The 27,282-nt window shown below is 51.9% G+C and overlaps 1 protein-coding gene and 1 long non-coding RNA gene across 2 annotated transcripts; one reads left to right on the top strand and one right to left on the bottom strand.

The window, feature by feature from the left end:
- Positions 1–960: 960 nt before the first annotated feature.
- On the top strand, positions 961–15,052 carry OPTC (opticin). Its single transcript, XM_002809578.4, has 7 exons — positions 961–1,556; positions 2,311–2,449; positions 4,008–4,166; positions 4,969–5,171; positions 8,485–8,580; positions 9,123–9,318; positions 14,237–15,052. The coding sequence occupies exons 1-6, from the start codon at positions 1,326–1,328 to the stop codon at positions 9,291–9,293; spliced, it is 999 nt and encodes a 332-aa protein (XP_002809624.1). The 5' UTR covers positions 961–1,325; the 3' UTR covers positions 9,294–9,318; positions 14,237–15,052.
- LOC129048329 (uncharacterized) lies at positions 8,738–18,502 on the bottom strand. The gene is made up of 4 exons (XR_008510573.2): positions 18,022–18,502; positions 17,621–17,752; positions 16,238–16,321; positions 8,738–10,438 (listed from the first exon to the last, which is right to left on the bottom strand). It is a non-coding gene; the product is annotated as an uncharacterized LOC129048329 (long non-coding RNA).
- Positions 18,503–27,282: the final 8,780 nt, after the last annotated feature.

Below are 27,282 nucleotides of genomic sequence, written 5' to 3'. Positions count from 1 at the left end.
AGATAAAAAAAATTTTAAAAGAAAGAAAGGGGGAGAGTCCACTAGAAACTTGCGCAGCTAGCTTTGGGGAGGGCTGTGTTAAGCTTACACTGGGTATGACTGTTGTATACACTTATGCCTGGATACAACACCACACCACATGCATTTCCTGACCCATCTATACATATACAAACTACATGAACATTTGTACTCACATGCATATCACATACATACGCAGGCATCTGTGCGCACACGCACACAAATATACACAAGGATCTAAGGAACTTTCCAGGTGTGTACACACTCATGCAATCACACACAAAGAACTCTTGTATCTGTAATAATCTGTTTCTAAAAAGCTGCATTTACAAGTACATTTCATAAACTAACATTCTTTTTTACATTGTATGTTGCATTGTAAGTCCATGTCTCCTAAAGAGACTAGGTGCTCCTAGGAAGGGTTGTGCCTCATTCATTCTGTACCCACAGAGACAAGTCCTGTGCCTGGAACTCAATAGACACCCATAAATATTTGTTGAGCAAATGCATGAATGGATGATCTTTATAAAAAACCACAAGAGTCAATTGGGCGCGGTGGCTCACACCTGTAATTCCAGCACTTTGGGAAGCCAGGGTGGGTGGATCACCTGAGGTCAGGAGTTCAAGATCAGCCTGGCCAACATGGTGAAACCCCTTCTCTACTAAAAATACAAAAATTAGCCAGGCATGGTGGGTGCCTGTAATCCCAGCTACTCAGGAGGCTGAGGAGATTCGCTTGAACCTGGAAGGCAGAGGTTGCAGTGAGCCAAGATCGCACCACTGCACTCCAGCCTGGGCAACAAGAACAAAACTCCATCTCAAACAAACAAACAAACAACAAGACCCCATAAGATTCTCTGATGTTGACATTCTCTAAATCGAGCTTAGTGACTAGCAGTCATGTTCCGAACATGGGGTTGTTTAAGAGAGGACATCTGGGTGCATGCACCAGTATGTGCCTCGTTTGTAGACAAGGGGACTCTTGTGAATGTGTCTGTGTTGAGATGTATCTGCACATGCCTCTGAGTGAATATCAGTGTTTGGGTGAGCGTGTAAAAACACTCAAGTGAGGCGGTGGAAGGAGGGGGCTGCTAGGAGGTACCCCCCAAGACATAGTCCCAGCTGGTAGGGAGTGTGTGCATGTGATGAGAGCACTGAGTCTGCAAGTGTGGGAGTGGGAAGTGGAGTAAATCTGCGAGCCATTCCCACAACCCTCTGGAGAGCCTGTCCCGCAGATTGCTGCCCTTCCTCCTGCCCACTTGCCAGGACCGGCCGCTGAAGGGATTCTCATTCCCATCTGACTCCTCATGAGGCTCCTGGCTTTCCTGAGTCTGCTGGCCTTGGTGCTGCAGGAGACAGGGACAGCTTCTCTCCCAAGGAAGGAGAGGAAGAGGAGAGAGGAGCAGATGCCCAGGGAAGGCGATTCCTTTGAAGTTCTGCCTCTGCGGAATGACGTCCTGAACCCAGACAACTATGGTGAAGTCATTGACCTGAGCAACTACGAGGAGCTCACAGATTATGGGGACCAACTCCCCGAGGTGAGGGACACAGCAGACCAACTGCATTCCCTGCATGACACTGGGAGTCAGAGGCCAGGGCCCTCCCACCTGCCCTGAAGTGCGGGTGTCTCCATCCTCCACCTCTTTCTCTATGAGGTGGAAATTCTTATCCTTCCATAGGGACTTGTCACTTAGATGATACTAAGAAACAGGACACAAACCTGGGACTTCTCCTTCTTCAAAAGTCATACATCGCTCCCCCTGCCGTCAAGTAGGACCCAAAGCTATGTCTCACTGGGGGAGGGGTTCGCAATGTCCTCATCATATTCTCTAGGAAATAAAAGTGCCACATTCCCCATCTCTTTTCTGAAACTATCCTCCAGTCTGAAGTTCTTTCCCAGGCCCTCTTGGCTTTCACTGCAGCAGCGTGGGGTGCAAGCCCAGAAGTCCCTACTCGATTGTATGTGAGCCTGGTCGGTGTGGAGCAGGGGAAGAGTGCCGGCCTGGGAAATCGGGAAAGCAGGTTCCATCTCTGCCTTGACCACCTGCTGGCTCTTTGATCCTCATCCCTCTCCTCTCTGGGCCCCAGTTTCTTCATCCATAGGATGGACATGCTGGACCTGATGCTCTCTCAGGTCCCCTTTTTGCACAGTCTTTCTGCTATCCCTCCCTCCTCCTCCTCCACAGTGACTCTTTGCTGGTTTGAAATCCATCACTGAGGTTCCCAGAGTCCAAAGTTAAGTCCCTTTTGTGCCAAAGCTGGGCTACCATGTACTCTGTGCTACATCTCCAGGTTAAGGTGACTAGCCTCGCTCCTGCAACCAGCATCAATCCTGCCAAGAGCACTACGGCTCCAGGGACACCCTCGTCAAACCCCACGATGACCAGACCTACTACAGCAGGGCTGCTACTGAGTTCCCAGCCCAACCATGGTAAGTGCACAGTCACATGGTCACAATATCCCTAGGTCATAGGCCAAGCAGCTATGACCCAGCACCAGGGGGTACCAAAGTGGAACGTGGTTGGGGTTGGGGCATGGGGGGTCAGGGCTACCCTTACTAGCAGGGAAAGAAGGGGAAATAGCCACAGTAAGAACAGGAAAAAAATCAAAGACAGGCACTGGCTGTCCCTAATACTTTTGCCTGAATGTACAAGTTGAGTAAGAAGCAAAGAAATGCAAGAACTCCCTTATGCCCTAGCAAAGCCACCCTGCCTTAATTAATAGCATGACAGGGGAAGCAGGTTGAGTGGTAATTAGATTAGAGACAATTAAAAGCCTGTAGAGAAGAATAACTAACTGTGGCTGTCACTTGGCATGGGAGCAAATGAAGCAGTCACACTGCTTTTCAGCTTCAAAGTCCCTCCTCAGCAGCTCTCTTTCCTTCTCCGATGCCCTCCTGGAGGCTGGGGCTGGCATCCCTGGCAGTGAGGCCTCGGCGATCTGCTGGAAATCAGAAGTGGGCAGAGGAGGGGTGAAGTTCATTCTGGACCTGCTTGCCCGCAGCTTCCCTGTTCTCTTCTTGGGATGTTTGCCTTGGGTGGACCTGGGGTATTGGGGCATCAGCAGGAAAACCATTCAGTCAGGAATCCATGACCTCTCAGAGCTACAGTCTCAGGCTTAAAGAGGCCGTAAAGGGCCTCAGCTGAACCCACCATTCAAAGCCTCAGGATAAGAAAGATGCTGGGGCCCCTCTGCTCCACCCACTCCTCCTGGTCACTGCTGGCAGAGAAGAGCTCCTTAATCTTGGGGCTGTGTCACTGCTACTAGAGTTCTTCCTTGAGTTGAGCTAAACTGGTCTCTCAGTAATCTCTGTGCCTTGTGATAGCAAGTGACAGAAACCACCTGCGCTATTCAGTTGTATGATCCAATAAAGTCTCCCCAACTATTTGGGGTGGCTGACCTGGCCTAACCTCATGACCCGTGGGTACAGAGACTGGGTCATGGACAGAACAGGAGAGGGCTGCTTCCCAAAGAAAAATTGGCATGCTGATGCCATAAGAAGGGGAAGTGGTTGCTGGGTAGGCACTGTACTCCACCTTGGTTCTATTGTGCTTCTTGGAGCCACACAGAACATATCTAATTTCTCTTCCCCAAGGCAGATGGCAGAGCCAGCAACCACTGGCCATCCCACTTAATTCTGGCTTTACTTTCTGGGACCAGAGAGGAATCCTGTGGAAAAGAGACCAAGGGATTTCCTAGAAACACCCACATAGGCCCAGGAAAATGTACACAGAACCAGGGTCTGCTGAAAATATAAATGGGCTTAGGCTGGGTAGTAACTGAGGATGGACCTGCCTCTCTGGGGTGGAGGACAGAGACAGAGGAGCAGCCAACAGCACTGTGTACATGGTGCCCGTCAGTTCTGGGCAGCAACCCATAGGCTATCAAAAAGGCACAGATGGCCATGGTTCAGACACTCCCTGGGGCAAGGGCCATTGGCCCCAGAGGCTAAAGGGATCTCCCTTTGTTCTGTCTTCCACCTGGGCCAGGTCTGCCAACCTGCCTGGTCTGCGTGTGCCTCGGTTCCTCTGTGTATTGCGATGACATTGACCTAGAGGACATTCCTCCTCTTCCCCGGAGGACTGCCTACCTGTATGCACGCTTCAACCGCATCAGCCGTATCAGGGCCGAAGACTTCAAAGGGCTGAGTATGTAATGCCCTGGGAAAAGAGGAGTGGGGGCAGGCATATGCAGCCACCCTGCCACTAGGACAGTCACCAACACTGTGTTAGCGCCCTCCGTGTTAGCTCTTTCCTGTTGGCTCTCAGTCCCTCCAGCTGTCAAAGGGAAATAGCCCGAAGTCTTTAGAAGTCCCTTCCTTGAAGTATTTAGATGGTGGAAGGGACCTGTTTTTATTTGTTCTCCAAAAAGTTCTGGGAAGCTGGGAGGGGAAGGTATGATCTGCCAACATCTTCAGGATGTCCCAGCAGTGACAGCTGTGTGGTCAGCTGGGCAGGATTGTCTTAAATCTACTCTCCATGGCACTGATGCTGTTTACATGGTTGTTTGTGTGCTTTTAGCTTCTTTATGCCTTATGCCCTGCTTGAGACAGGAGACCTGGGCTCTGATCCAGATTCTACCACTAATTACCCAGAGCCTTTCCAGGCCTCAGTGCCCTTTTGTGTAGACTCACAAGTGGAGGTGAGGTGGATCCAGGGATTCCTGGGCCTGTTGGTTCTCGCTCTCAAGAGGCTTCTTCTAAAGGATGCAAGGTGGGCGGCCACTGCACCGGACAAAACTCCAGGGAGGGGCACTGAGGCATCCGAGGGCTTTTCCAAGGAGTCCTGGTTTATGTTATTTCCTCTGGTTTGGGCCTAGTGCAGGTGGAGAGCTGGTTAGAATCCCCTCATCTTGAGAGGGATGCAGCAAGGTGTAGAGACAGCTCCAACCTGGACAAGGAAAGACAATGTGTTCTGGTTTCTCTCTTTGTTCTCCCCTAACCTCTCTCAGCAAAGTTGAAGAGGATTGACCTCTCCAACAACCTCATTTCCTCCATCGATAATGATGCCTTCCGCCTGCTACATGCCCTCCAGGACCTCATCCTCCCAGAGAACAAGTTGGAAGCTCTGCCCGTGCTGCCCAGTGGCATTGAGATCCTGGACGTCCGCCTAAATCGGCTCCAGAGCTCGGGGATACAGCCTGCGGCCTTCAGGGTGAGTCAAGGCCTTAGGTCCACTATCTATCACCTCCACCACCCACCTCCACCACCACCCACCTCCACCACCCACCTCCACCACCTACCTCCACCACTCACCTCCACCACCACCACCACCACCACCTCCACCACCACCACCCACCCCCACCACCCACCCCCACCACCCACCTCCACCTCCACCACCACCCATCTCCACCACCACCACACACCTCCACCACCACCACCCACCTCCACCTCCTACCTCCACCACTCACCTCCACCACCACCCACCTCCACCACCACCCACCTCCACCTCTACCACCCACCTCCACCACTATCACCCACCTCTACCACCACCCACTTCCACATCTACCACCCACCTACCACCACCACCACCACCACCACCTCCACCACCACCACCCACCTCCACCTCTACCACCCACCTCCACCTCCAGCACCCACCTCCACCCCTACCACCATCCACCACCACCCACCTCCACCACCACCACCCACCTCCACCACCACCACCCACCTCCACCACTATCACCCACCTCTACCACCACCCACCTCCACCACCACCACCCACCTCCACCACCTACCACCGCCACCACCACCACCTACCTCCACCACCACCACCTCCACCACCACCACCTCCACCACCACCACCACCACCCACCTCCACCACCCACCTCCACCTCCATCACCCACCTCCACGCACCACCACCCACCTCCACCCCCACCACCACCTACCTCCACCTCTACCACCCACCTCTACCTCTATCACCACCCACCTCCACCTCTGCCACCTCTACCACCCACCTGCACCTCTACCTCCACCACCATCACCCACCTCCACCGCCACCCCCACCACCCACCTCCACTCCTACCACCCATATCCACCACCACCACCCACCTCCACCACCTACCTGCACCACCCACCTGCACCACCCACCTGCACTCCCACCACACACCTCCACCACCACCACCCACTGTTTCATCCTTTTAAATTTGCTATTTATTGATTCTTTCAGTTGCAAGAAACTGATTCTGACCCAAGAAAAGGCCATCCCAAGAACCTCCATGAATGGAAACAGTACTATCAGGCCTGATGGGCCTGTTACTGGCTGAGCATCCCTAACCTGAAATCCAGAATCCAAAAGGCTCCAATAAGCATTTCCTTTGAGCACTTTGTTGATGTTCAAAAAGTTTTGGGTTTTGGAGTATTTTGGATTTTGGATATTCATATTTGGGATGCTAAACCTGTACTGGGAATGATGGTTCAGAAGTCAAGGTGGACAACTCTCTCTCCCTCTTTGGGACACACGGCCTCTTGTCTTGACTTCTTTCTGTGCATCTGCTCAATTCACCTGTCTGTTCACTAGCATCCTCTGCACACTCACAGGTTCTGCTCCCTGAAAACATACACATGAGTTTGGCTTGGAATAGAGCTGATTCTGGCCCTAACTCTACGTATCCTTTTATTTCCAAAACCTGCCAGTAAGTGACTGATGAATCATTGTCTTTCGATGATCAAATGCTCAAGAGAGACTTTTTTTGTTGTTGTTTTGAGACAGATCTCGCTCTGTCGCCCAGGCTGGAGTGCAATGGCCTGATCTCGGCTCACTGCAACCTCTGCCTCCCGTGTTCAAGCAATTCTCCTGTCTCGGCATCCTGAGTAGCTGGGATTACAGGCATGCACCACCATGCCTGGCTAGTGAGATGGGGTTTCACCATGTTGGCCAGGCTGGTCTCGAACTCCTGACCTCAGGTGATCTGCCCACCTTGGCCTCCCGAAGAGCTGGGATGGCAGACGTGAGCCACTGTGCCTGTCCAAGAGAGACTATTTGATTGGTCATTGGCTGGCCAGTTTTGATGGGAAGGGCTAAGTTGTATGACACAAATATGCCCACTGGGGCAGCCCATTCAATAGGGCTGGGAAGAGCCCCAGGTGTGTTCGCCCATGTGCTCTCTCTCTTTCTCTCTCTGTCTCTCAAGTAGTAGAATCTTTTATGCAATCTAATTCCTATTTAGAAGCATCAAATAAACCAAATTAGACTTGCATTTTTGAAATAGGATGAGAGTACAGAGGCACATCTGCTTGCTCTCTTGCCCTGCCCTCCCCAGTACCTTCCACCCTCTCAGCCTTCTCCTGTCTGCAGTGGTCTTTGAGGGAGTTTTACAGAACAGTGTCACTACCACTGTTGTGGTGGAAGAGCACTAGACTGGGAATCAGAAGCCAGGCCTCAGTTTTTCGGTCTCTAAGAACGGGATTGCATGATCCCTGAAGTTCCCCGCTGCTCAGCCTCAGCAACATCCCAGCTGTCTCCATATTAGGAGGCGCTGCTTTTGCCTTGACTCAGAGCTGTTTTCTCAGCCCAGGATAAGGCCTGGGCTTTGGAGCCACAGAGACCTGGGTTTGTGCGAGAGTCACCTGACCTCTCTGACCTTGTTTTCTCATCTGCAAAATGAGGGTAATAATACCTGCTTGACACAGCTGCTGGAGGGTTAAAAAAGATAGCATTTTACAAAGAGAACAGGAGGGTTAGATATGCATAGTAGATGCTCCATAAATGGTAACTATCATTTTTCTTTGCTCCCTGAGCCCTGCTGAAAACTTGTCTCTTCCCAAACCCTTCTCTGATTAACACTGTCTGATTCTGAGAGCACGGTCCCATGCACACACTGTGTACCTCTCTGTACCTGTGGTTCTCATTCTGCTGGTCTGGCTGTCTCCTGAGCGTCCGCTCTGTACCTGCTCCTTACCCAGAGCATGGACGATAAACAGAGCATGGAGGATGGAAGTTAGATACCAGGGAGCAGGTCATGCCAGTGAGAGGCATGAGGCTTAGGCAGCTGTGGGGTCTCCTTTATTGGAGGGTTTATTGGAGACATTGATTGGGAGGTCTTGTATAGATAATTGTCCGTGGCCCCAGGTTTAGCATTTGGAGACTTGTCATTGGGGAAAGTCCCTTCTGATAGCAGAGAAGTTGAGGCAGAGTGGAAATATCCCCTGGTCCTCCCTTCTACCCTGTCCCTGAGCCTCCCCTGCACCACCCAGTGTCATTATCAGCTGATTAGCTCTTTCCTACTTCAGTGGCTGGCACCTCAATGGTAGCAGCTTTCCTCCTGCATCCAGTTGGAGTTAGTGTCTGTAAGATCCTTAAAGACCTGGGCAATCCCTGTGGCACCCAGCACAGAGCCTGGCGCATGGCTGATGCTAAGTGAGCCCTGAGTGAACAAATGGGGCCACCTGTCTCTGGCCTCATAGCCCTCCTCACTGCCAGGGTCCAACAGGACCCACCAGCCTCCTACACTCTTTGGTTTCTCCACAGGCAATGGAGAAGCTGCAGTTCCTTTACCTGTCAGACAACCTGCTGGATTCTATCCCCGGGCCTTTGCCCCTGAGCCTGCGCTCTGTACACCTGCAGGTAAGGAGCCCCACCCAGAGCATGGGTGATAAACAGCCTGGAGGATGGAAGTTAGATACCAGGAGCAGATCATGGCAGAGAGAAACATGAGGCTTAGGCAGCTGTGGGGTGTCCTTGATTGGAGGGTTTATTGGAGACAAGGATTGGGAGGTCTTGTCTAAATAGTTGTCCGTGGCCCCAGTTTGATTTTCTCTATTTTTTCTTTTTAAAACACTTTCTCTCTCTCTCCACCGTTTTATTTTATCTCACCCAACTGCTTTTCCTTCTCTCTTTTTCCTACCCTCTGTCTCTTTCCTTCCCTTCAGTCCTTTCCTCCTTCTTCTCTCCCCTTCTCTTCCTCTTCATCTGTGCCCTCTCTCTCCATCCATCCCCCCTGGGGCTCCTCTTCTCACCCTTGTTGTGTGGCTTTGGCCCTAGATGCTTCAGTTTCTCCAGTTGCACCTGAGCAGGCAGAGCTGGTAGGGACAGCTGATGTGAGCCTTTGGTGCTGCTTAAGGGGCAGAGCCTCTTGGTGAGGCTCAGCTGGTATGTGTTCTTCTCAGAATAACCTGATAGAGACCATGCAGAGAGACGTCTTCTGTGACCCTGAGGAGCACAAACACACCCGCAGGCAGCTGGAAGACATCCGCCTGGACGGCAACCCCATCAACCTCAGCCTCTTCCCCAGCGCCTACTTCTGCCTGCCTCGGCTCCCCATCGGCCGCTTCACCTAGCTCGGAGCCCTTCCACTCCTCCCAGGTAAGAGCCCTCCAAGGACCATGCAGGCATGGGCCTCCAGCCATAAAGCTGGCTTAATTCCTTATCTTTAAACAGTGATCTTTAGCCCAGGCATTAATCGACCTCTCGATCCCTTGCAAAAATCACACACACACACACACACATGCATGCACACACACTCATGTACTGAAATGTCTTTCAGTAGCCAAATTTGCATTTCTCCATCTTCTTTCCTTGACACTTAAGGCTCCTGGCTCAGAAAATAGCAATGTCTGCAGTGGAGCTCTTTTCCATATTCCCCATCTCTCGTACCCACACAGAATGCCAAGAAAGCTGTGGGAGAGGAAGAGGGGGAGGAGGAAGAGAAGGAAGAAGTGGGGAAGAGGAGAGCAGTGATGTGCTGGAGCCAGCTCTTACTACTTGCAGGAACCGATTATTAAATTTTCCAGAATTTTGCAAGTCAGTTGTTAAACACAGCCATTATGAAAAATTAAATTATATAAACTCACAATTAAATATATTATATTGAAAACAAATGTAATAATTATTCAAAAATCATCATTTTTCAATTAGTTTACTATATTTCACTATTAACCATGCCCTTGAAGTTATTTCTGTCCATGGTATCTGTATGGGGGAAACTCTAGATAATGGTGTGCTACTGGGCATCTCTTCCATCTCCTCGTTCAGTGACATCATATTGGTGGTTTAAAATGGGCCATGGTAGAGGTATTTACACTACAGAAATTGGTAAACACTACAAATTGGGATTTCCTTTTTTGAGAGCTGACTATAAAATGTTTGCCTGCATACCACTGAGGAGAAAGAATAGCTACTTAAACCAGCTTCCCCTACCTGCACACCATCCTACTGGGGCTGAGGTAGGTAGGATTTCTATAGGGCATTCCTTCATTTCCTGTTCCTCTGAGGCCAGGGCCTTCTGTTAGATTTGGAGGGAGCCATTCATAAGGATGGAGAACTGACACGAATCTTCACCCAGATGCGCTTCTTGTAGCACTTACCTACTCCATGGCTCGCTGGCCAGACTCTTGAGAGTGGTTGGCTCAGCCAGCTGGTTTCTGGCCACTGGGGTTTCCATCCTTCCCATTCGCTCCTGCATGTTCGACCACCAGAGGGCAGCCTTGTGCAAAGATAAATAAAAATAGCAATTACTCACCTTCTGCATTTTGGATCCTGGGCAGGGGCTGCTACGCTGGGAGGATGGGAAGAAGGGCAACTATCATGTAGCCAATGATTTGTTCCTTGAGTTAGAAGGGAGAGGAGGAGATGCCACCCTTCTCCTGACCCTTATAAGGAGGCTTTGGGCAAGGGGGATGTGATGGATGGGCTCTTGGCCTCAGGCCTCATGCTAAGGCATGAGAGAGGGATGAGGCAGGGAATTCACTTACTCATGCAGGAGGATCTTATGGAGCACTCACTGCTACGTGGTGATAAGATGGTGCGCAACAGAAACATATTCCTTTTCCTCACAGAGCTTAGAATTTAGTGCAAAAGACAGGTGTGAAACAAGCACACCAATAACCACGCTATTCAACTCATAAAAGTGCTATAAAGGGTATGTAGAGAATGCTATGAATGCTTACAAGAGGAGGACCAAACTTAGGGGTCCAGAAGATCTTGCGGAACTGACGTTTAAGCTGAAACCCAAAGGAGTGGGAGTTAGCCAGGCAATGAGTTGCCAAGGCAACTATTCAAGGTCCCTGGTGGTCCCTGAGTCTGGAGGGACAGGTGTTTCTTGTGGGCCACATGGAAAGGAATCCATGTATCTGCCTCCCCCCACCTCACTGTGCACTTGGATCCTCACGGCAGTCCTGTAAACAGCCAAGTCAGAAATTATTATTCACATTCTTCAGATGGAGAGATGGAGAACTAGAGACCAATCACTGACCCCAGTTCACACTGGTGACTCAGAGTTGGACCAGGACTCAACACACAGGCTACAGACTGGCAGTGGGAAGTCTTGAAGGTGGTGGGAGGTGCCTTCATGCCATCATAGTACCTACCCTCACTCCCAGGGAATCTAGGATTCCAGCGCACCTGGCCCCAGGGAAGGACGAGGAAGGCAGTGAGCCAAGGACCCCTTGCCCTTTAGAGCAGCAGAGTTGTCACTGGCCCTTGCTCTCCTTTGCCTCCTCTTTCTGTCTTCCAAGAGTTTGTTACAGCGGAATCTCTCTCTGTCTCTCTCTCTGTGTGTGTGTGTGTGTGTGTGTGTGTGTGTCTGTGTGTGTGTGTGTTTTCTGTCTCTCTCTCCCTTTCTCTGTTTCATCCACAAATCCTATCCCCTTCCATATGCAATATCCCTTTCCATATCCTGCTTTATTGGATTATGACAAGGCCTAGGCATGCAACAGCTGAAAGCCTAAAGTTCTCCAAATGCAAGAGATCCTAGATTGAGGAATCCAATTTTCTTTTTTTTTTTTTTTTTTTTTTTGTGGTGGGGGGGGATGGAGTTTCACTCTTGTTGCCCAGGCTAGAGTGCAATGGCATGATCTTGGCTCACCACAACCTCTGCCTCCCGGGTTCAAGCAATTATCCTGCCTCAGCCTCCTGAGTAGCTGGGATTACAGGCATGCGCCACCACACCTGGTTAATTTTGTATTTTAAGTAGAGACGGGGTTTCTCCATGTTGGTCAGACTGGTCTCGAACTCCTGACCTCGGGTGATCTGCCCGCCTCGGCCTCCCAAAGTGCTGGAATTACAGGTGTGAGCCACCACTCCTGGCCGAGGAATCCAATTTTTTTAAAAATCTAATTTAAAAAAAATGGTTTTCCAGAACTGGGGCTTTTGGGTACTGGAAGCCACATCATTCCCACATGCCTCTCGGTTACTCTTTGCTGAATACAGAAAGTCACCTGGCTCCTGCTTTATTGTGGGACAGGGGATCTAACAATCTCTGGACTCCTGGAGTTTGCCAGACCTATAATAGAAGCTTTTCTGTGCATCAACTCATTTAATTCCAGCAACAACCCTAGTGAGTAGGGATGCTCATCTTCAGACTGCAGATGAAGAAACAGGCTTCTGAAAGGGGAGAGGCCCAAACCCAAACATCGAGAGAGTGGCAGAGCTAGGATTCAATCCGGGGTCCATCCAGCCAGAGTCCGAAGTCCTGCTCTCTGCCACACTCCAATGCAGACACCACTTTCAAGTTCCAATTAAAGGAGGCCGGCTCCAGACAGTTTCTTTCCTGAGGCCATTGCTGCTCCGGGAGGGGTTCCCCAAGGGCCGCTGCCTCTGCAGCTGTCTCTTGGCTAATCCCCCATTTTTGGCTAGGGAAGCCCAAAGAATAGAAAGAATGCCCTTGTTGTCTGTCTCCCTGAAGAAATTCTAAACAGAGCATCTGTCCCTCTGCACCAGAGAGGGAAGGAGGAAGAGAGAGATGGGGAGAGACAGAGAGAGAGAAACCCCACAGCTGTGGCTTCTCGATCTTGATGTGAACAGCTAGGCCTCCTGTTTCTCAGGGACCTAAAGGGGTTAGGGTTGGGCAACTGGCAGGGAAGGCAGAGAGCACCTCTTTAGCCAGAGTGAGGCCCTCCTGTCTTGCAGAATGGTAAAGATGGAGAGAATGACACAGGGCAGATGCAAGCCAGCCCTGAGAGAGTACAAAGGAAGGGAGTGAGAGGAGGGGCTGTGGGGTCCAGCCAGGCATGGCAGCCAGCTTGAAGGCCTCATGCCAGCCGGCAGTCTAGGTTTGCATCAAATCTACCTCCTCCAACACCAGACTTTCCTAACCTCACTCATCCAGGTCCTTTGTGGCCCAGCAGCAACTCATATTTGACCTTGGCAAGGGTACTTGCTCTGGGAGGCACCCTGGTGACTTTTCTGCCAGCTCTGTGTGAAGGGGAGTGCCTCCCTCCTCTGGGGCACCCTGTGGCCTTCAGGAGGGTCCTGCCCTAACCTGTCCTATGAGTATCAGCGGGAGGAGGTCCAGGGGAAGAGGCCAGGGCCCCTCCTCTCTGTGAGAGAAAGGATGAGTTTGCAATGACCTCCCCCTCTGCCTGCCCCATTCTCAGCTCCAGGGTCCTGTTTTTCCAAAGGTTACCCAGCAAGGCCCAGGGCCAGAGATGGCTGGTGGAGAAGGGAGGGTGGGAGGGGCTGCTGGAGAGGCTGGAGCTAAGTCTGTTTTAGGAGCCAAGGCCATTTCCCCACCCTGACCTTGCCTGGACTCCCTTCCTGCTTCCTTTTCTCTTTTGTCTCTTCCCTGGGAATAGTAATCTCTTACATTTCTGCTGTCAGTTTGCACTTCAGCAAGCTCTTTTACATATGGGACCTAATTTGACAGTCCTAACAACTCTGTGAGGAAGGAATTATTATCCCTGCTTTTACTGATAGAAAATGAGAGGCTAAGTACTTTGTCCCAGAGAAAGATGACTTAACATAAACAATCTATAACAGAAAAAGAAAGATGGGCATGGGGGTGGAGCTGCAGTGAAAGCCATCACTTCTTGGGAATTCTTGTCAGAGAAATGGGAAATCCCATCTCCAGATCCTGGAGCAGAGGATGGGTGCCCCCACCACGTCCCCCCGAAATGCTTTGAAAAGCAAGGAGTCGGGAGGGCATCACCCAGGCTAGAAAAAAGGGGGGCGGCCTATGGAGCTTGAGTCCAGGGCCTGCCCCCAGCAGGATCAAGGCCTGTATCCTTAGGAAGCACATGAGGTAATGAAGGTCTCAGCTCAGGAGAACCTTGGGGCTCAAAGACACACGGCCCCCCATCTCTGCCGCACCCCTACATGCCTGTGTCTGTGTCCTCTTTCCTTCTGGCCAGGACAGAGTCAGACAGACCATACGGGGAGGTGGCCCTGGCTCGCCCCGCCCCCTCCCTGTCTAGCTCCCTCTCAGCTTTCTCCTCCCACCTCACCTGCCCCTCCCCTCTCCCCCACACTAGACACCAGCTCAATTTTGTCTCTCCTCTCTCTCAAGGTCATCTCTTGGACCAGCGGGCATCACATTCTCCAGCAGCCGCCATCTCGCACGCCTCCCTCCTGTGGCCGCCGGCAGCATGGACAAAGGTCTCCATGCAGGGGGAGGATGCCTGCTTCTTTCCCCACAGCTCTCACATCTCCCTTCTCCCTGCGGGTAACAAAGAAGCCCCAAGGACCACCTCCTTCCTGCCTCATTGTAATAAAATTCCCCACACTGAGGCCTTCTTGTCTTCAACCTGGCCTGTCCAGCCCTTCCAGACATGGCCAAACCCATGGCCTGGATGTGCTTGTGTACTTCCTTTCAAACGAGCCCACACAGAACGTCTGCTCTCCCCTTCCTCCCCTCTGCACTCCTTCTGCCTCCTTTTTCTCTATTCTCCTTCTGTGCTCAGGCACCAGAGCAAATAGCTTTTTGTTTCCTCCTGGCACTATGAGTCCCAGCCCTGCCTTCAGGAATTCTTTTCTCTCTCTCTCTCTCTTTTTTAAAAGACTGGGTCTCACTAGGTTGCCTAGGCTGGTTTTGAACTCTTGGGCTCAAACGTTCACCTGCCTCAGCCTCCTGAGTCGCTGGGAATACAGATGTGTGCCATTGTACCGACTCCAGAATTCTTTTCTTTTGTGTCTAACACACAGTTCAGACACAGGAGGGAGTGGAAGTGTTTCTTGTTACGGCATCTGTAAAGGAACTCTGATGCAAGGGAGTGAGCACTGGAATGAGAGTCTGAACACCTGAGTTTGACTACCCTATATCCTGATCACACCAGCACCTCACTCTGTCCTGGCCCCTTGGAGTTCCCTCACTCCAAATCTGTTGCTCAAAGCATATCCAAGCCCAAGGGGTGTGGTGCCTATCCCTATCTTATTACATTTCTAGCCTAAGAACAAAGACTCAACCCTCTCCTGCTGTTCCCAGTAGCACAGACTACCATTGACAAAGAGGTATCAAATGGTAAAGGAGAAAAGGAAGGAAGTACAGAAAATACAGACACACAATCAGTCTAGTCTCACAAGTTGAGCTTTCTGAGCCCAAATCAACTATACCATGGCTTTAAAGCTTGCTTAGCTGCAGGCCTTCCTGACCCTTCTCTAGTCCATGCAGAAGAGAGAATAATCCAAGCTTTTCATGCCCTTTCTGACCCATCCTGAAACCAAAGGTAACGACCTTTGAATTACATGTTGTCCATAATCAGTGCCCCCCAAGGATCACTGGGCAGTCTTAGGAGAGGTGCTTCCTCCCACAGAGAGGCCCCCTGCCTCCCAGGACAGGCTCCTGGAGCCCAATACCTGTGAGAGCTGCAGCACCTCTCTTGGAGATCTAAGAAATCCCTGAAGGAGCCTGGGCACAGTGGTTCACATCTGTAATCCCAGCACTTTGGGAGGCCAAGCAGACAGATCACAAGGTCAAGAGTTCGAGACCAGCCTGACCAACATGGTGAAACCCCATCTCTACTAAAAATACAAAAAATAGCTGGGTGTGGTGGTGTGCGCTATAGTCCCAGCTACTCGGGAGGCTGAGGCAGGAGAATTGCTTGAACCCGGGAGGCGGAGGTTGCAGTGAGCCGAGATCGCACCACTGCACTCCAGCCTGGTGACAGAGCGAGACTGTGTCTCAAAAAAAAAAACAAAAAAAAAAGAAAAAAGAAAGAAATCCCTGAAGGAACCGTGTCCTGGGAGACAGGCAAGATGGCAGGTTTTAACCCTGCGGACATACAGTGGAAGATGAGCCTCTGCCCTTGAGGGAGTGTTGGAGGTGGAAATGGGGGCATGAGAAATGGGGTGGGCAGAGAAGAGCAGGACCTCCCACAGTGCATGAGGTCCTTGGCTCTAAATAATCCTGAAAAATACTAGCCCAGAAAGATGCAAACGGCCCCCATGCTGGGAATGTTCTGCAAAATAGGAAGGTGTTTCAAGCTAAAACGTCCTGCAGAGGAGGGCGAAATAAAGTTGTCTTTTGGGACTCAAGTCTTCCAAATCAGCTGTGTGCTTGGGTTGTAATCACCTTGCCAATGTAGATGCTGCTCCTTTGAAGAAGTCAGTCTGAAAATAGGGTCCTTCTTAATGTCAGCAGATCAGTACATTATTCCTGCAGAGATGATAGGAAATAAAGACAGGAAGCTGTCAGAAAGTCAATATTTCAAAGGACCAAAGAGTCCTCAGGGTCCTTTGGTCCATGCACCTGTGTCTAGGCAGGGCTTTACCTAGTGCAGATGGTGATCTTCTCTGGTTTACGCCAGGGCCAGAGGTGCAGGCTGCAGAAAGCGCCTGCCACCATCTGTAGGACATCATGCTAGCCCTGCACATTACACACATCATCACGTTTCATCTACATCGTAGCCTGATGAGGTGGGCACTGCCCCAGTTTTATAGAAGGCAGACTTTGGGAGGCTGAGGCGGGCAGATCACCTAAGCTCAGGAGTTTGAGACCAGCCTGGCCAGCATCATGAAACCCTGCCTCTACTAAAAATACAAAAATTAGGCAGGTGTAGTGGTGGGCATCTGTAATCCCAGCTACTTGGAAGGCTGAGGCAGGAGAATTGCTTGAACCCGGAAGGTGGAGCTTTTACTGAGTCCAGATCGCGCCACTGCACTCCAGCCTAGGCGACAGAGTGAGACTCCATCTCAAAAAAAAAAAAAAAAAAAAAAAAGGCAGAGAGGTTAACTTTTGGTTCAAGGTCACACAGTGAGGAGTAAGAGGCAGACTAGATATTCAAATTTGACCTGAGTGCAAAGCCTGCTGGCCCTCTGGCCTTGGAACCACGTGTCTGACACACCTGCTGAATCCCATCTTGCCTCACTCCCACTTCCTTGCTCATAGAACATACCCAATAAACCTTGTGCCAAGCCAGCTCGCTCCACGGCATAGTGGGGAGGCAGACCTGCTACAGAAATCTGACCATGTAAATGGCTCCTTTTCTACCCAGCCTCTCCTGATGTTCCTAGTGGTGGCCCCTGCACACCTGGCTTTCTCCTTCTAAGCCTCACCAGTCTGGATCTCCCTTCCCACACCCCCTCCCTTCCTATCTATTGTCTCTGAGCCCAACTTCTTGGCTCCTGTGCTCCTATTCATGGGATTTCTTTCCGCTTCTGTAACGCTGAGTACAATAGGCTCCTTCCTGCTTATTGGTAAACAGAGTCACAACAAGCCCGAGTGTGTTCTAGGCTAGGTTTGAGCTCTTGATCGAGCCTCTCTCTCAGACTTTTGTTCCAGTTTTTTGTTTTTGTTTTTTTTTTCTAATGGGGACATGAACTCCTAGAGAGGTGGCCTGGCACACCCCTGCCTCTCTGCTGCTCCTCTCCATTCTAGAGCATTACAGTTTGAGTGGGTACAGCACCAAACTTACTGCCTCATTACTTCCATGAAGTCCAGGAACTGCCCACTTACCTCCTGCCTGGAATACCGGAAGAGAAGTGGGAAGGGGAAAGTGTTTGTTTGTTTGTTGCCATCACCAAGCAAGTTCCCACCACCCCACTCCCCAGGGGTGGGTGGTGTTGTCCAAGTAACTTCTATGACAGCCTGCAAAGAAGGAGAAAGAGACAAGGTGGGGACATCAACACCCCAGAAGCAAGAGCACACACCCCACCCAGAACACAGCAGGCAGCCACAGCTCCTACATCTCAGAGGCTGATGGAGATGTCCTAACTGTTAACCAAAGAGGTCCCCGGGCTCCCGTGAATCCTGAGTCTCAGTTTCCTGAGCAGGGTAGAGAAGGAACCCTTGAGTGTACAAGGCCCCATGGACAAAGAGATTTACACAGATCCAGGCCCTGCCTCAATCTTACCCACCTTTAGTGTCCTTCATTCATTTTGTTTTAATGATTCTTTATTAAGTGCTGAGCACTAGGGTCAGCATAGTAATAAAGACAGAAAAGGTCCCTGGCCTCAGGGAGACAGGCAGGAACAGAATAAACAAATAGTAACAGATAAATGATACAATTCGGACAGGGACAGGTGCTAGATGACAACAAAAGGAAGTGAACGTGGCAGTGACTGGTAGTGGAGGCCAGTGACAGGAGATAGGGCAGTCAAGGAAGGCCTCCTGGGGGTGGTGATGGTTGACCCGAGACCTCTGTGATGAGAAGGCAGCAGCCATGCAAAATGTGAGCGGAACATTTTCCAGGCAGTGGGAACAGAAGGTGAAAAGCACAAAGGAGAGAGGAGGCCCATGTGAGCAGCAGAGAAGGCTTGGGGTGCGGTCAGAGGCAGCAGGGCCCTGGATAGGAAAGCCTCCGAGGGTTCTATTGTGAGTGCATGGGATCCTTCTCTGAGAAACACACACCCCTTGCCGCCTTCTCTGCCTGTTAGTCATGCTGAAAACACGAGGCAGGAGGGAAAGGCAGCATGATTCACAGACTGGAGGGTGACAGTGACCAGAGCAAGTTTAACCTTTTAAAGAGGAAATATCTGTTGCTTGGCTACCAGGCAGCAAGGTAATGAGTGGAAATAGGGAACAGAAGTGGAGAAAGAAGAGGGACCTACAAGACGGGTGGTGGGGAAAGGGCAGGAACCCCTCGTGGGCTGGAGCCTACAGAGGAAGGGAGAATGTGAGCAGCTTCCAGGAGGTGTGGGGCTTTGAGGAAAGGGGACAGAGAGCATTTGAAGGAAGCGTGGGTGTAATGCAGGCCACGGTCTCCAGAAGACTCAGGCAGGTGCTTCACTGTGTCTTAAAGCTTTTAGAGTCAGAAACTGGGTTCTTTAGGGTGTGTCTCCAGCTTGAAGTGTGCCTCACAGTAGACGCAGGAAGGCCTTGTTTGATTTGGGTTACAGGAGAAGCAGAGGCCCCTGTTTGGGGCTGCACTGTGGAGACTGGAATTTGGGTAGAAGGGGCCGCTGCTGCCGCTTGGATACTAACCAGCTGTGTGGCCTCAGGCATGTCTGCTTTCTTCTATTCCCTCCTCTGGCCAAGAGAAGAGAAGATTCAGTGATCTCCAAGGTGCAGTCTGCAGCTCCATGATCTCACGTTCTTTTGTTTTGCTAACAGGAAGGCTACTCAGAGAGGGATCCCCACAAGGGATGAGGGACAAGTTGCCTAACCCTGTGGCAAACGGCTCTGCTTCTCTTCATGGTAAGAGAGGAAAGTTACAGGGGTATGCCTCCTGGCTCCCCAGCATCCACACGCTGCTCAGACCCAGCCACCCCAAAGACACCACCCCTCCCTCGGGGACGGGGACTCCCAGGAGCCTCCCTCAGTTTCCAACTTTAGGTGCCAGGAATGGGGCTGGGTTTCCCCCACCCCTCAGAAAGGTAGAGAAAGGAGCCAAGTGACCCTGTAAACACGTCCCCAAGGAAGGAGGCTGCGACCTTGGCGGATGAAGCAGCCCCCTGGAAAAAGAAGAGCCCCAGGTGACCGTGGCCCTGAGAGCCAAGAGTTCAGCAGCTCTGTCCCTCTTCGTGCTGTCTGTGGTTCAGGGCAGAGCCAAGCCCCTGGCCCTGCCCGGCCCTCTCCTTCCCCATCTCCTTCCCTCTAGCTTGGCGGCGGGGGCCTGTGGAAAGCTTCTGAAACACGCTGCCTGCTTTCTCATGCAGGATAAATGCCTCCCTCCAGAACCTGCCCAGCTTTTTCACCGCATTAGTAATCAGCGCACAGAACAAGTGCTTTCTCTCCCTCTCCTCCCCCGCCTCTGTCTCTCTCTTTTTTTCTCTCCCCCAGCCCCCACTTCCTTTACCTACTCCTGCCTCCTCCCCACCTATCAGAGTCACTGCCACCTCCCGGGAAGCTGAGAGGGTTTATCATCAAATCAGGCTTTGTCATAAGGAAAACAGATTTATTTTCCTCGCTTTGAGAAGGTGCTGACAGGAGCAGCGAGGGAAGGGGTGTTTTGTATATTCAAAGCCTTTCTCCCCCTGCGGCTAAATCTGGCACTATTTTCTAATTTACCTCAAATGCTGCTCCTCCAACCTGCCTCTCCATTCGCCCACGCTTTCACCCCCTACCTGTGAGCCTCTGCCCACCGGACCGGCTCACTCCTAGTCATTCCTTCATTCAATATATTTCCCTCGTTCAGGATGTAGAGGCCTTTCTTACATGCCAGGGACTCCAGGTGCTGGAGATGTGAGACATACAGCAGGGCAAGGAGGTGGGGAGGGAGTTGCACAGGTACAGGAATAGAACATTAAAATACAAAGCAGTGGCCTGGAGCAGTGGCTCATGCCTATAATCCCAGCACTTTGGGAGGCCAAGGCAGGTGGATTGCCTGAGGTCACGAGTTTGAGACCAGCCTGGCCAACATGGTGAAACCCCGTCTCTACTAAAAATACAAAAATTAGCTGGGCATGGTGGCAAGCACCTGTAATCCCAGCTACTCAGAAGGCTGAGGTGGAAGAATCACGAACCTGAGAGGCAGAGGTTGCAGTGAGCCGAGAATACACCACTGCACTCCAGCCTGGGCAACAGAGCGGGACTCTGTCTCAAAAAATAAAATAAAATAAAATAAAATAAAAACAAAGCAGTAAGTGGGGACAGAGGCAAGCACATAGCCAATGGCAGCACCAATGTGGAGCAGCCAGTTCATGAGGAGGCAAAGACCAAAGAAGGATCCTGAAGGCAGGGACGCTGGACCAGGACACCTAGGACTGGTGGAAGCTCCTGGGCATAGGGTGGAGGAAGGAAGGCACTCGGGGGCCCTCAACAGAGGGAACACTGTGCAGGCAGCAGCTGGCGCTTGTGGCGTGAGCAGAGGTGGGGGTGGAGAGGGCAGGAGAGGTGGCTTCGGGGGCAGAGCATGAAAGGAGCTCCTGCTGGAGTTTCATGGAAGGGTGATTGGTCAGAAGGCTCAGGCAGAGATTTGGGAAGTTCTGTGAACGGTGGCAGTGACTGATGGGGACAAGCCTGGAGTCTGAGGAATTGGGGAAGAGGCTGATGCATGTAGATTAGAGAAAGATGTGAGTACTGTGTGAGAACAGAGGTAGCAGAGTTGGATGGGAGAAGGATTCAGAGGTGTCCAAGGAGCCATTCACGGTAAGAGCCTAAAATCATTCCACAGAGGTGGGACTCTTTGGCAGAGGGAACAGCTGAATCCAGGGGAGGGCATGAGGGGGCTACCTGAGCATGTGGGCGTGTGGCAGGGGAGAAAGGTGGAGGTGGGGCCGGGCAGAGGGAATACTGCTTGGGAGAGCACCTGCCAGGGACAGGCCTGGGAATGCAAGCAGAGTGGGGTGGGGCAGCAGAAGGAGAGGCCAGCGACCTCAAAGGAAGGAAGGGGTGGGGGTAAAGGAGGAAAGAGTTGGGGCAACCCTTGCTCAGAGCACAGTGAAATGCTGTTTGCTGGGGGGAGGAAATTGGTCCCAGTGGCCACTTTGTGAACCGTCTGGCCTCACTGCTGTCTTCATAGACTCCTGGAGCCACTCTTCATTCTTCGTAAGACTAGGTGACTGCGTGACACTGAGCGCATAAGTGTGGCTGGCAGCACGGCCCTCTAGCCAGGCACTAGCCATGGAAGAGGAAGAGCTCTCATGCTCAGGGGTCCCAGTTGATTAGGGAGGGTGTGCACATAACCCCCGTCCATTAAGCAAAGCAACCAACAAGTAACATCAATACAGGACGACACCTAATATGAAATGAGCGCATGCTAAAGGGACGCCAGAGAGAAGAGGCCAACAAGGAAGGAAGGCAGGGATACCCTCTCTGGCTCTGGAGCATTGGGACTGGAGGATGCGACATCCATAATTCATAGCCCATCAATCCTGGAGGGTCCAGCACTCTGACCCCTTTGGAAACGGCCCTCTTCTCTGACAGCTGAGCCCTTCCCCTTGGAGGCCTAGGGCAGAAAGGTCTCTCTGCGAGACATACTCTCATGCCCTGCAGCCAGCATGATGGATGAGGAGGCCAGAGCTGCTGCGGCCGGTGGGGCTGAGCAGGGAGAGAAATATGATGCAAAGCAATTTTAAAAGGAGGTTCTTAGGGGCTGGCTGGGGGTGGGGCAGCTGGGTCCCTCCCTCAGCCATCTATCTCACCTGTCTGCTTCTCCAACTAGGTCCTCAGTTCTGTGGCACAGATGACAGGTTGGGGACAGCAGAGAAGGAAAGGTGAAAGATCAAGAGTTTGTGAGATCTTCTCTCTTCTCTCTTCAGGGCTATGGATTTGGAAAGCTCCTGGGTGCATTGAGGAGTAGCTCACCTAGCAGCCAAGACCTATTCCCTGCCCCAGTGCCCCAGAAACAGGCCAAGCCCCAGACTCTCCTGGCATAGATACCGGCTCCCGTCCAACCTCACGCCATCAGTTATGGGAGATGCTGGGAACAGCAGCTAGCAGAGGGAAAATGACATATCCTAGGATTCAATCCAATCAGGATTCCATCCCAGGGACCAGAGTAGAATAGAACAGTAGCCATTCTCTCTGGGAGCTGAACCCTGCAATTTAAGCTGCCTGGCAGGCTCAGAAGCCTGTAGGTGTGACGGGTAAGGCCTCAGCCCACTCTTTCCCCAGCCCTTGAATCCCATTTGTCCAGGCCTCCAGGCTGTATGGCACCCCTGCCATGTGCACATAAGACACCAGGGAAGCTGACAGGCGACCACTGTCCTCCTACTCCCCATCAGCTGCTAGGTGAGTGGGGAGCAAAGAAACAGGAAGTCATGGGAACTACCCTCCCTTGCTAAGCAACTAATGTGCTAAGATGCTGAGCCAGAGGAGGGGGGACTGGGGCTGGGGGCAGCTGGTATTATTGGTCTTACCTGCCCAACAGACAGGAAATGGCTGCATTATTGGTTGGGGAATTGAACTGCCTCTCTTTCCAGAGGTGAGCATGGGGCAGTCAGAATTACAGAGCATCTCTGAGCAGAGGCCTCCACTGCCTGTAGTTCCCTCCCTCCTAGGTATGGGTCCTGGGGAGGTTATACTTGGGGGGCAATAACTGTAGGTAATAATGCTAACAGTGACAGACATGGTGCTCGGGACAGGAAGGGAGCCTTGGGCTGGGGTGGGCTGGAAGGTTCCTCGGAGGAGGCAGCCCAGCCGGTGAACTGACACTGCCCCTCCTCATTCGCTTAGAGAGCCTGCCCTCGGGCCAGGCAGCCATGGAGGGCGTGCCCACACTGACAGCTGCCTAAGCACAAGCCTGTGCTTGGCAGGAACTGGCCTTGCCCACAGTAAGCGTGCAGTACAAATTTGTAGGAAGAATAAAAGGCTGCGACAGCGAGAGTGTGTTTCTGAAAGTGAGAAGCTGGAAGACAGCTCTGCTACTGGCTGTCTCCCACTCCTTCTCTCAGAGGCGGCTTCTTCTTCCTGACTCCTCCCCGTCCTGACCCCCAGGTCCTATGCAAGTGTGGGAAATCCTCTGCGTACCCCAGGGAAAGAACAGGGGCCCTCCCCTGGGGATTTTGCACCCAGCATGGCTGGTGGTGGTCAGAGAAGCCAAAAGGATGAAGCTGCCCTGGGCACAGGCAGAATAGCATGTTCTGCCTCCCAGCCCACCCCCTCTCGGGGGCACAGAGCATCACTGCCGCCCTGTCAGTCCCCCAGAAAGTTCCAGAGAGTCCAGGCATGGTGGCTCACACCTGTAATCCCAGCACTTTGGGAGGCCAAGGCCGGGGATGGCTTGAGCCCAGGAGTTTGAGGCCAACCTGGGCAACATAGTGAGACCTCATCTTTACAAAAAATAAAAATAAAAAATCAGCCAGGCATGGCATGGTGATGCAAGCCTGTAGTCCCAGCTACTCGGGAGGCTGAAGTAGGAGGATCACTTGAGGCCAGGAGGTCGAGGCCGTAGTGAGCTGTGATCATGCTGCACTCCAGCCTGGGCAACACAGCAAGACCCTGTCTCAAAGCACACACAAAATAATAACAGAAAGAAAGCTCCAGAGGCTCCCTGTACCCCACCTCCCACTCTCCACCCTGCCCCACCCTGCTCTGCACCCCGTACCTGGAGGATTGACTTCTAAGGCTGTACCAACCAGGCCTTTGGTAGGGTCAGTTATGGAGACCTGACTGTGAGGATGAAAGACTGCGGATTGCTCTCCACTCACTCACACACCCTGCTGGGCTTGGGGTGACTGTGGTGTTCCCCAGTGAAGGCCACGCTTCTGTGGGGCAGCCCCTCCTCCAGCCGTGTGCTCTCCAGGTCCCAAATGACTCTGCTCTGCTGCCTTCAAGGTGCTCTGCACTCCCTCGCCAGCTCCCCTTAGCCCAGCCCGCTTACATTTGCCATCTCTTCTGCTGGACTTCCACTAATACACACCTCGCACCTGCTCCCCTGACCAGGAGGAGAAAATAGGGGGAAAAGATGCTTTAGACTGCACTTCCTCCCTAAACAAGGCCTGGTCTTGTTAGTGCACGCAGATGGACCTGGGTTTGAATCTTAGTTCTGCCACTAGGTAAGTTATTTTTCTCTGGTTTTACTTTCTTCATCTGCAAAATGGAAATACTACCCCACTCAGGGCTGTCATGAGGATCGGATTAAATAATGTGCACACACATAGTGCTTACCACTATTTGATACTTAGAGCTCCACAAACAGAAGCTATTGTCCTGCTGTAAGAGAAGTATGACCTGCCCGAAGCTCTCCCACTTTGATCCCCTTTTGAGACCAGCCAGCAGTCCTGGTGACCGAGGTATGGGGCTGCTCTGGGTCTGTGAGAAACGGCCGGACAGTTCCTGGAACATGTATCTCAGCCCCTTCCCACTGCTGCCAGACAGTTCCTGGAGCATGTATCTCAGCTCCTCCCCTCTGGAGCTGCCCCTTCTCTCCCCGCTCCCTGCCTGAAAGCTTACCTTCCCAGGATACCGTGCCATCAGAACAGCCCAGGAGCAGCAGGTGTGTGTGTTTGAGGGGGCAGGGGAGTTAACAAAGACCCTTTGTATTAGCATCCCATTTGTCAGGTCAGGGACAGAGGCAGTCTGCCTCTCTCATGCATCTCCAGGTTTCCCTGGGAGAAGCTCATCAAGCTCATTATCATAACCAAGATCACAATGCTGGCTCCTTTCGTCTCTGTGTATGGCTTGCTGTGACTCATTCACCAAGTGTCAGGGCTGATTAGGAGTCATTGGAGTTGTGTGGATCCAGATACGTCACTCCTTGGGAGTGGAAAGCACGTGACACAGGTGAGGCCAAGGTGACCCAGCAGCAATACTGCAGCCCCAGCCAACACCAGGCCTCCCAGGTGCTGAACACCTTCTAGGTCTATCACATTCCCTGCCCCAACCATATGCTACAGCTAGGACACAACTTAGCCAGAAAGAGGAAAGGAAGACAGGGAGTAGGGCCTATAGGACACCCACTGTGTGCCAGACATGGGATTAAGCACTGTACACCCATGGTCTCATTTGATCCACATGTTCAATCAAATCCCATCTGCGTTTTATAGTTAAGAAAAATCTCTAAGGCTCAGGACGGTGGTATTCTTTGCCACATGACGCACAGAGAGTTTATCAGGGGGCTGCCAGCCCTACCTCCCCAAGGTGCTTTCTCCTGGAAAGGAATGCATCCTCACTGTGAGCAGGGTTGGGTGTCCACATCTGAGGGTGCAGCCATGGGAATGATGCCGGTCAGTAGACAAAGGATGAAATGGCTGAGCTGGTCAGGCCCGGGGTGGCTGGGCCTGAACTGCAGAGGCTGGGAGCAACACACAGGGTGGGGGTGGGATCAGAAACGCCTGGGCTGGGGGCCATTCAACACTAGAGGCCCTTTGGGTGAGGAGCTGGGCCCAGGTGCATCTGCTGTCCTCTGAAAGATCCCAGAGGAGCTGGTGCATTGTGGGGAGGGGACAGAGGAAAATGTACAAAACAGTTTTGCTTTGTTTTTTAAAGGGCTGGCTCTAATGCCAAAGAGACTCAGCCTTTGGGGTGGGACACAGCAGGGAAGACTGGACCGAGACTGTGGCTGGCCAGCCATGCCCCACAGGAGAGACAGGGGAAGTGGGCAATTCTATCAGAGGCCCAGGAGCCAGTCTGCCAAAGTGATCTCAGAGATGACATCATTGTCCACCATTGCGTTAGTCCCTAAGGCGACTCAGACAGAAACAAGGGGAAGGAGAGAAGCCAGGGAGACGGAGGAGAGCAGAGGAGTTCTTGGTGCACCCTGAGGAGGAAAGAAAGCCCTTTTCCTGGGGCGTTCTGATGTGCAGGGTGCCCAAGAGGCACTCATGTCTGCCCCCTCCATCCTGTCTTCTCTTGGAAAGTAGAGGGGCCCAGATGTCAAAACAGCACCAGCTACAGGACTTCTAAGAGATGTTTCAGTACAGACGTTCAGCAACAATGTGTCTGGGACATCGCCTGTCCTGGACCCTTTGGAGCAGACAGGTGGGCCCTCATCTGGACCCAGAACTCATCAGTGTCCACCACAAAGGCCTGTAATCACTTTTAACTGTTAACACCTAATCCACATCATATTTTCAGTAGAACTGAAAAATGCTCACATTACACGACCGTTTGTGGATGTATGAAATAGTTAATATTTTTGATTTATTGCATTTTCACTTGGCTTTTATTGGCCCTCTTCCCCTGTGCATTTGCTGTCAGGGCTTTATGTGCCATGAACTTGAATGAACTCAAGACATAATCGCATCCTGGGCAGTGGGACGGTGCCACGCCTCAGTCAGCCTCAGAAACCACCCCCCTACCCCGCCCCCAGTAACCCTGAGGCGGTAACAGACAAAGGCTTCCACCAGCCAGGGTGGTCTTACCCTCAGCATGCTAATGCAGGAGGGTGCCTAGTGGGCACACCAGGAGTCACAGCTGGGGCCACAGGACGTCCCCCCAGTCCAGAGCCATCACTGACTCCAGAGCCCAGGCAGGTGGCTCTCACACGGGGCAGGCTTAGTTCTCTGGTGATTACATGTGGGATGACTCTAAGCTTAATTAGGGTGGTTAGAGCCTACAGAGAACAGAGTTGGGCCATGCAGGACTGATATCTGCATAGATCTGGAAGATTCTGCCACCAATGATCTGCAATGGGGTTTTTCTCATCTATAAGAGTGTATGACCTGGTTCCAATCCCAGCCCTGCCCCATCCTAGCTGAGTGACCTTGGGCACACCACTCTGATTCTCTGAGTTTCTGTTTCCTCTGTCAAGTGTGCTGGAAAGTGTAGCATTGGAAAGTCTGATGTGATAAAGG

The sequence above is a fragment of the Pongo abelii genome, chromosome 1 (assembly GCF_028885655.2).
Source record: "Pongo abelii isolate AG06213 chromosome 1, NHGRI_mPonAbe1-v2.0_pri, whole genome shotgun sequence".
In the NCBI taxonomy this organism is placed as follows: Eukaryota; Metazoa; Chordata; class Mammalia; order Primates; family Hominidae; genus Pongo; species Pongo abelii.
Note: the sequence above shows the minus strand (reverse complement) of the source record. Positions and strands in the feature narration are given on the sequence as shown.

What these genes read in the sequence shown, in the direction of transcription:
- OPTC (XM_002809578.4), top strand. Translation starts at nt 1,326, where the DNA reads ATGAGGCTCCTGGCTTTCCTGAGTCTGCTGGCCTTGGTGCTGCAGGAG. An exon ending in CGAAGACTTCAAAGGGCTGA is followed by an intron (nt 4,167 to 4,968) that starts GTATGTAATGCC and finishes AACCTCTCTCAG; the next exon opens with CAAAGTTGAAGAGGATTGAC. An exon ending in TACAGCCTGCGGCCTTCAGG is followed by an intron (nt 5,172 to 8,484) that starts GTGAGTCAAGGC and finishes GTTTCTCCACAG; the next exon opens with GCAATGGAGAAGCTGCAGTT.